Below are 9,834 nucleotides of genomic sequence, written 5' to 3'. Positions count from 1 at the left end.
AGCATTCTACGATGATAACTTGAGGGTTCCCAAAATCCAGCATTATCATCTCTTTTTTCATACTAGTTCCTTTACTTTATGATTTTAGAAACATGATTAGGATGATTTTTAATTTCTTTGTATAATTCACATGATTAGATTTAGGCTTCTATATGAATCAGCATGCTTATGTTATGCTGGGCATTGAATCTGATAACATATGATATATGTTGGATTTTGAATATGATAATTTGAATGATTAAAGTAATATGTTAGATTTATGTGTTTCTCATATAATTATGTGATTGCATCTATTTCTAGGATTACATGTTCAAATTTAGAATTTACTGTGTAAGGTCTTTGTCTTCTATTTATCCCTTTTTCATGTTTGCACTATTTTTATGTATTCTGGTATAGTTTAATTTGTTTTTATGTTTCTTATCTCTTTTTTTTCAAGTTCTAATCATATTTTTGTTTCATGTGCATGTTAAATCAGCTTCTAGGTGCAGGGACCGAGGAAAAATAAAAAACCAACCATGTCTAAGCTTTAAAGCCGATCGACCTTGTGCAGTGCTGATTTGGCTCTATGACCCAGGCCAATCGGCTTTGCACCAATTTTGCCCTATTTTATGATTTTATACAATTTTTGGCAATTTTTGTATACTGTAATTTATTTTATGCATTTTTCTCTTGATTTTTAGTTATATAAATGTTGTAATAGCTATATTTAACTTCCTACATTTTATTTTTTTATTTTATTTTGGATGTATGCCAAATATCTGCTATCTGATTGCCTAATAGGACCTGACATAAAAGTTGTAGTCCATTAAGTTAAAAGATGCTACATTGGGCCTAAACTGGAATTCATGTAAACTTAGTGGAAATTTGCCATGTTCTTAATTAACTAGTGGATCACATTAGAATAGGATCATCCAATTAGGCCTTAACATAAAAAGTAGTCCATTTTTGGTTTAAAAGCTGGTATCTAAATACATAACTTGTAATTTGAATAGACTAGATGGTCTTTATACATAATTGGATAACTAGTTAGGTTAACTATCTAAATGGGAATTAGGCTTAAATAAAATGGGCTAGACCTAGGTGGATCTCACATAGAGTAATGATTTACCATAGAGACTATATTTGTTTATGTTTATAGGGAATAGCCCGTTAAATAATAAATTAAAGACAAAGATACACAAATAAGAAAGCTTGTTTCTGAATCTATCTCTAGATGTGGGGGAAGCTTCCTTATGGAATCGAGAAAAGCTACTTAATTAGTAAAAGTGTCCGAGTGAATTATCCGGGTGGCGACTCCAAAATCCCCATGCTAGTCGCCATAATTAGTTAGTGTATTCTTTTTAGGTTGTAAATCCTTATAGTGTCGTAGTCGCTAAAGGCACTTAGTTGCATGCCCAAAATCACCGCCCACAATGGCAATTTCACTAGGAATAAGAATATCATTGATGCATTTTATGATGATGTAATAATGTCTGATCTTTATGAGGACATTATTTCTTTTGCTTCCAAGACCATTGATATAAACTCTGATTTTACTTACTTGTGCAATGTTTTTTCTAATGGTAGTGTGTATCTTAATAATCATGACATGTACATGCTTGACATAAATTCCATTCAAATTAATTCATTTAATCTTTCACTAAATAACGAGTATCTAAAAATTTATGGAATACAAAATAAGCATTGTTACAATAAAATGAATATTGTGCCTATGAATGATGAATATTAATATACATTTATAAAAATGTAATATTTTTGGTAATAGAATTATCAATTACATATTGATAAAATTCTTATTTTGTCAAAAATGTATAAGAAATTTTTCTTTTTAAAAAAATATGTAAAAAATTAATTTTATTCACTAATAATATAACTCTTTAGTATATGAAAACTTCCTAAAAGTTATACTATATTAGTTCTAATAAATATTTATTTCATTATTTGTTAAAAATATATATTTTTTTATTTTTTCGAATATGACTAATTGAAAAATAAAAATTGTATCAACAGTTATGTAAATTTTTAAATTTTATTTACCTATAATATATTTGTAATTTTGAGATATAATTTTTTTTGACATGTATTACTATATTTTGACACATAAAATCTTTATTTTGACACGTGTACTTGTTTCTAAGACGTAGAATTAAAGTTTATGAATACAAAATTAAGAAAAATATTAAAAATATTTAATTTATTATTATTTCTAAAAATATTATAAATAACTATGAAATATTAAAAATCATATTTAATTTTATCTATAAACTCAATTTATATTATTATTTATAATTAAAATAATTAAGACAGTTATACAACTTACAGATAAAAGACTAGTTTTCATAAATATATAAAACTTTAGTCAATATATACTTTTTTAATATAATATTAATTTTATAACTCATGTTATCATAATAAAGAAAACTAAATAAGCGGGGAAAATAGTCCCTGCACATATGGCCTACCTCCCAGACCACAATGCAAATTGGTTTGGGATGCGGGGCATAATTTGCCATCTTCTTGGCCTTAAATCTTATAATTTGCCTTTATGTATGCATAAAAGGATCTTGAAATCTTATTTGACTTGAATCCAATACTTTAGGACTTAGATTCTTGGTTTTGGTCTCATCAAACAGAAGCTAAGTTGCGGTAGATTTCTCTTTAACGATAAATTTCTCGCAAGTTCAAAAGTCTTGTTTTGCAAGGCAAGCTAACTTAGGGAGGTGCCTCACCCATAACAGCCCAGCACACACAAGCCTTGCCTAAGCAACTAGGCGAACTCCCCCACCCAACCCAGACGTCCTAGCTAACTAGGCGAGAAGATTTTAGAGCTTGTGAAAATTCTCGCCCAACTCGCAAGAAGGCATGCCAACCCACAAGCCAATTTATTTGTATATAAATGTATTTAAATTATCTGAGAGCTAAATTTTACTCTCTATTTTAAATTTAATAAATACATTATAAATTTACAACAATATAAATTCATATTTTTAATTCTATTTTTGCCATTGGTCAAAATTAAAAAGAAAAGGAAAAGATAAATAAAAATTATTAATATTTATATAATAAAAAAGTAAAATAATACTATTAAATTTAAATAATTTTTTATATTTAAATATTTTTTAAAATACTATTTATCATAGAAATCATGCAATTTAAAATAAAATAAGCGCCGACTCTTTATATAAAATAAATTTTCTATTATAAAAAGCTATTTTATAAAATAAATAGTGAATTTGGTTCTTTATATTTTATTAATTGATCTTCTATTAATTTTAGTTTTATTTTTTTTAAAAATAAAATTTTCTTTTCTTTTAAGAAAAGAAAAGAAATCAAAGATCAAAATATTAATAGTTATTGGATAAAATAAAACTAAAATAAAAGTAAAAAGACTAGTGAACTAAATATTGAATAAAAATTAAAAAGCACGATTGAGGTGCTCTAACTATTTTGTCTTTGTCTTTGTCTTCTGCAGTCGAGTCCTGCCAACCAAATGCCACCTGATTGCGCCCAGGGAACGGGCGGGGGCTAATCCGTCCAAACAAGGCAGAAAATTCTCTTGGTGCAAGTTATTAGTTATGAAAAGGTTGGCAGTTGAATTGTGGACCTCTGCTTCCTATTTTATCCCAAAAATAAATAATAAATAATAACACATCTGAACTCTTTATTTTTTTTGGCAACTCACTTCACAAAACTTCTCTTCTTCTCCGACCTCACCACCAGGTTCGTTCTTTCTTCTTATTATTAACTTTCTATTTCTTTTTGTTCGTTTTGGCCTTAATTGAAAGGAATTCAAGAACCCAATTTTCATTTAGCTTCAAATATGACTGGTTTTGTGATTTGTTAGGAGATGTCGAGCATTATATCAAGCCAACATTGTAATTTGTCAGTTGGAGCTCATCATCAGGACCATCTTTGCAGAGGAAGATATTACAATTGTAATAATAATAAGCTTCCCTGTTTTCGTTGCTCATATGCTCAATTTAGTTGTCGCCTATTAAGTGTCAGGAAATCCAGGCCTCCTGTTTTCTCCACTCCTGTGGATAATAATGTTAATGATGAATCAGAAGATGAAAACGAGGATACTTCCAAAGATGATGTTGGAGGGGTATACTCATTTAATAACTTGTATAAGGATATAATATAGCACCCAGTTGGACTTTTATTTATTTATTCTCTTTGATAATTATTTTTCAGGTTGATAGCGAAATACTAAGAAGGAATCTGGAAAGAATTGTTGGTACAGATGATTCTGCCTTCAGTGGAATAGACCTTGCAACTCTTATTAGAAACAAGTATGGTAGGTCTTATGATGTTCAACTTATAAAGAAGGTACATAATATTCTTGTCTTTTTGTATCACCATATACAAGTTTGTATTCAAGGCATCGTTTAGTTTCTATTCTTCTCACTTTTGATATGAAATCTTAGTTTGTGAGAATTTTTCAATTGCTAATACAAAATAATCACGAGTTCAGTAAATGTTTGTGATCTTATGTAGCGATTGCCTTACCTAGGAAATGTGATTGTGCTTTTCATAATTCTATCTCACTTGAATGGAATTTTAAAATTTGAAATAGCAATATCTCTGTGTAAGAAATTCGTCTCACTTAGTGTAACACGATATAGCTGATTGCACAACCTCAGGCTTAGCTTGGTGTATATGCGCATATCTCAAGTTGGTCAAAGACCCAGTTTTGGCTCAGCCATGTTTTAGACTGAAAAGAAAATTAGATGATTGCTGTTTGGCTTTCGTATTTGACTTCTGCAAGCTCAAGATTAGTTATATTTCTCATTCAAACTATGATGTGGTCATTGTTGAGTGCTCTGAATGGTCCTAACCCCCTAGTTTCCCTGAAATTTTAATGTATGATTTTCCTAATGACTATGGAGGTCAGCAGGCAGTTCATGTTGAAGAATTTTGACTTCTCAAGAATTCTGTTTGACTGTTCAACTTGAGTTATAGCTTGTTATGCTGTTACAAGTGCTTCATATACTACTTCTCAATGCCTGATGTAGGAGTTCATGGGAAGAAATCTTCTTGCCTTGAATGTCATGTGGAGGTACATGGAGCAGGTAAGCAGGTCCTTCTGATAATAAAATACATGAATTCAACAGTAAAAATAATAAAGATAAGAATTGGCTAGAGTTTAATATTTGGTAAAATGCTCGAAAAAGTTTGCTATTATTAGGGCTTTATCCATAGCAATAATGATGTATTTGCTGGTAATATCTTATTTAATTTAAGTTCTAATTGCGGCTACATGTAATTTAGTTGGTAAAGTTCCTTGATGTTGAGCCAAGGAGAGGCTACCCCATTGTTTAACAGAACCTAAAAAGTAAAAACAGAAACTATCTTATGTTTTTTTTTTTTTTTTTTTTTACATCTTATTTCATAGAAGGATTGAGAAATTATAAACAGAATTTTATTGGTAAAGAATTATGCTAGCAGTAAACCAATATCTGTTACCACTTGTTCTTGCTTCCACTCTATTGCGACAAGAAATATCATGAATGATGTATAAAAGTGTAGAATCTTTGTCGAACACCACTATGAGATTCAATATACTGAATCTTGTTGCTAAGAAACTTGGCATTATTGTTGTTAGAATCTTATGATTCTTGATTACGAGTTTATTTGATTCCCCACCCTAGCAATTTGAATTTATAGAGTGAATAAGCGAATCACTACAATTTGGTTGATTCAGTTGATTCGTTCTTTATTGTGTCTGCAAGATTCCATAGATTTAAAAATTAAAATTCAACTCTTTGCAAACCCTTCCCCAAGTGATTGGAAGTAAGTTATTATTATACAAGCAAAAAAATTTATAGACAACCAAATAATAAACATATTCATACAACTTTTATTATTGCGTGGATTTAGAATAAGCATTTGACCTGCATTCAATTTATAAATTATATAAGCATTTGTGTGTTAGAATAATCCATTATGATGAGGCTTTGACCTACATTTCTTACCTTATAAGCAAGCATGTTTCTTGTTGGGCATATAATCCTCTGTATTTATCCAAATGTTTCATATGGATATACATTATTATTCAGTTCATTTTAAAAACGTAGACAGAATCTTATGATGTAGTGAATTCTCGATTCCTGATTCAAAAATTAAGGATTTCGGTTGTTGATTTGACAACTATCCTCTGAATACTTATGATCTCTCTGTAAGATTCAATATACTGAGTGCTGCTGCTGGAAACTGTGAATAAGCAATTTTTCAATTACACCATCATTTCTTATGTCATTTTTTTCTTCTGCATGTCATTTTCTCTATCTAGAGGTCCTTTCCACTGACTGAAGAAGAGTACATATTAAGACTCGATGATGTAGCAAATACATTGAAATGTTGGGGAGCTGTCTCACACATTAGAAACAGCTTGGCAAAGTCGAAAGAACGTCCTCGGATAGGGAAGGTAAGTTAATCGATTTTCCATAATTGCCTGAGTATGTATAAAGGCTGAATCCTGCATTGGGAGTGCTTTAGCCATTTAGGTTTAATGTGAAAATTTTCTTTGTAGTTCAACTTGAAAATTCTTGCAATAGATCAAAGAGGAAAGAAGAAATAATTTTGTATGAAGAGATGATATTCATGTGTTACCTTGTTTTTTTTTTTTTTTTTTTTTCTCTCATGTATATGCCATTACCTCTGTTGAAGTATGTATGAATCAGTAAAGAGAGAAATCAGGATTCATGAAATGAACAAGTCCTTGTTCATAATGAAATTGATGTTATGAAGTAACATGGGACAAGATCCTAGTTTCCTGTGTCCATTTTCTCTTTTGATATTGCAGGCATGGCTTCCAAGATCGATCCGTCTCTCTCTCTCTCTCTCACGCACACACACATATAGAGATAGGCACTGGCAGGTGTCAACACATCTGTTATCGTCTGTAATTACCTTTTCCTGCACTTTACACCATCTAACAAGTTCCATCTAGACAATTTGCATCTGATTTGCTGAAATCTCTCATCTTGAGATTTTAAAATACAACTGCCGAGAGACAGACAACTTTGCACTGACATCTCCAGCAAGCACATCATGCCCCCACAACTAGTTAAATGCCTTCCTTCAAATCCATCAGGTTCCTAGTTTGTTGGGAACTTGCCATCCACCAAATTCTTAACCATAGCCAAAGCAGTAAAAACTGAGGCTAGGTCGGAATTCATTTATTTTACAAACTTTGAGTTCATTCTTCTTACCATGTCCACTGATATATGTCTAATGCAGTTATACTAGGGTAAACAAGGAATTAAAAGAATAAAACTAGATACTCTAGCTAACACAGATTTCTTACTGGTCAGCCCCTATGGTCCAATTTCTTGGAAGTAAATTGACCATAATAAAAGTCGTGAAATCACAACATTACTGAAACAGAAGAAAAACAAATGAGCACATGCATAAATAAAAAGCTGAAGCTCTCGCAGAAGGTATCTACGATCCAAGAAACACGAACTTTGATGGGTATAGGGGTTTACACTAGCAGATTTTCTGCCAGATCTGAGAACACTTTTTATTGATAGCATTTTTTCCTATCTGAAAAGTTTCGCATTTTTTCTTCTAAGATATTACCTTTGTTTTTCTTTCTCTCTATCTCTATTTTGTTTTCTCCATGTGCTACAAATTATGCATATGCTGAGAGTTGAATGGCAAAAATAGTATGTAAAGCTTAGCAGTTTGTAATGGCTCTTAGTGAAGGTATACACTTATATACACTTTTCCCTGTCACCTTTTGCCGCAGGCAGTAAGCATTTTTATAGACATGGATGAGTCAGGAGGACGGGCAAATGAATGGATTTACAAGTAGATTTTCTGTTTAATCTACATTTTCATTCTGCCACATTGATCCACCCCAATGAAGCCATTGATCCAACTCTGATGGTTACTCTTCGATCTGTTCCAGAGAAAGTGGACGTTATAAGTGAAAAAGGCCAAAGGCATTGAACATAAGCTACTTTGGTTCTTTATTATAGTCATAGATACCACAAAGGTATGTGAAGCATCATTATAGTGTCAGTAAAAGCCTAACTTTGTATTTCATACAAGAAACAATACTTTTGAAACTTCTCTCCTTGGGATAACAATATTGGTTATGTTCCTTAGTAAATTCCATTTATGAGGATATTCTTTTCAAGAATCAAACCTCCAGCATCTCAGTGTAGTCTCCCCTACCGCATCCATGCATGACAACTTATTATCCGAACCTCCTCAGAATGTGGGGTGCTATTTCTGCCAGATTGATCTGGATGACTGAATTTCTTTTTCTTTTTTTTTGTTTTTTCTTAAAATCTGAACAGAAGCAACAATGATTTTTCTTTTTCTTCTTTTTAATATATGGAGAATTGTGTAGCAGGCATAGAATGATACATAGCTAGACTTGAAATGAAGATCATCCCTTTATGTTGCATTTCAGATTTAGTTTTCTAAACCAGCTTTTTAAAAAGTACGATAAAATTGATTACATTATAAATGGCTAATTTAGATTTGAGATTAACATATAACATCTAGCTCTAACAATCTTATGCTTTGGTCTTCCTAGTTTGATGTTTGATTTTCTCTAATAGGTCTTGCATCTGTAGCTTTGTGATTTGTCCACTCCAGAATAAAAATGACTTTTCCCTTAATATTTGTATTGATGTTATCAAAATTGGGAAGAAGAAGAGTAACATGAATTATAAAGTAGAGAATAAAAATATGAAGGTCAAATGCATATTTAGATACTTGAAATTGCAACGATTGATAGATATTTAAATTTTTTTATAATATTTAAATTTTTTTTTGATATGTGACTTAAATATATGTTAAATAAAAAAATAAAGTGTTTAAAATTTTTAAAAATAATATTAAGTTAAATAAAAAATAAAATGTTCAAAAATTATAAAAATAGAATTCAAATATCAAAGTTAAGTTAAATTAAATTAAAAAGATAAAATATTAAAGTGACTAAATGATTAAAATTCAGATTATTAAATATTCATTCTACCAAATATAGGACATAAAATTTTCCTTTTTTCTTTTCTTCTTCTCATTTTTATTTCCATTTCACATTACTCTACATTTCTTTTTTCTCTTGCTAACACTACCTTAGATAAGTATAATACACAAACATATATCTATATCCATATATAAAAGCACGAAGGGGAAGGAAAATTTTCTTACTAATCTTATTTTAATTCTATAATAATTAATTTAACGTCCTAATCCTAATAGAATTAATCTAATTCATTCTTAATTATATAAGAAATTGTATCATAAATTGTCATAATTCTGTAACAGAGTTAAAATAATTCATTACAATTTTTACAAAAATTAAAGACATAAAATCATAGAAAAAAGTATGGTATTTTCAATTTTATTTTATTAACACATTAATTTATATGTTTTTATTATTATAATATTTTATCAGTATGATTATTTACTATATAATATTATATTATATACTAATTTATTAAATTATTTATATTATAATTTTTACAATAATAACTTAAGCACGTGACGAGCATATATATATATATATATATATATAATATTTTATACATCTTTTTAGACTTAATTCTATTTAACATGACGTTTTTGCTTCACTCCCTTTTAACTAAAACTTTTTACTGACAGCAAAATATCTCTTATAAAAGCCTCATATCTCCAATAGATGTCTAATGGATGTCTAGCAGCTGCTAATATTCATAGTTGATTTTGATCTAGCTACTAAAGTTCTATAATTAAGACCTAAGTATTTATTTTTACAATGTATAGGTGTAATAATTTTGATATATGTTGTTATTTTTGACATATAGACATAGAAATAATGTGGTAGTTTTATGT

General features: G+C 29.7%; 1 protein-coding gene across 2 annotated transcripts; it reads left to right on the top strand.

Moving 5' to 3' along the window:
* The first annotated feature begins 3,525 nt into the window (after positions 1–3,525).
* LOC8284872 lies at positions 3,526–8,154 on the top strand. Of its 2 annotated transcripts, XM_015716349.3 has the most exons (6): positions 3,553–3,720; positions 3,845–4,105; positions 4,195–4,329; positions 5,016–5,072; positions 6,293–6,427; positions 7,754–8,154. In XM_015716349.3, exons 2-6 carry the CDS (start codon positions 3,848–3,850, stop codon positions 7,817–7,819), a joined length of 651 nt encoding a protein of 216 aa, XP_015571835.1. In that variant the 5' UTR covers positions 3,553–3,720; positions 3,845–3,847; the 3' UTR covers positions 7,820–8,154. The 2 variants fall into 2 exon arrangements, with proteins under 2 accessions (XP_048229376.1, XP_015571835.1); XM_048373419.1 differs by lacking the exon at positions 5,016–5,072 and having other exon boundaries at positions 3,526–3,720.
* Positions 8,155–9,834: the final 1,680 nt, after the last annotated feature.

The sequence above is a fragment of the Ricinus communis genome, chromosome 4 (genome assembly GCF_019578655.1).
Source record: "Ricinus communis isolate WT05 ecotype wild-type chromosome 4, ASM1957865v1, whole genome shotgun sequence".
In the NCBI taxonomy this organism is placed as follows: domain Eukaryota; kingdom Viridiplantae; phylum Streptophyta; class Magnoliopsida; order Malpighiales; family Euphorbiaceae; genus Ricinus; species Ricinus communis.
Note: the sequence above shows the minus strand (reverse complement) of the source record. Positions and strands in the feature narration are given on the sequence as shown.

Bases quoted from the DNA above. Each gene is read 5' to 3' on its own strand.
- LOC8284872 (XM_015716349.3), top strand. From the start codon at position 3,848: ATGTCGAGCATTATATCAAGCCAACATTGTAATTTGTCAGTTGGAGCT. The intron at 4,106-4,194 runs GTATACTCATTT...ATTATTTTTCAG, and splicing joins CCAAAGATGATGTTGGAGGG to GTTGATAGCGAAATACTAAG. The intron at 4,330-5,015 runs GTACATAATATT...TGCCTGATGTAG, and splicing joins ATGTTCAACTTATAAAGAAG to GAGTTCATGGGAAGAAATCT.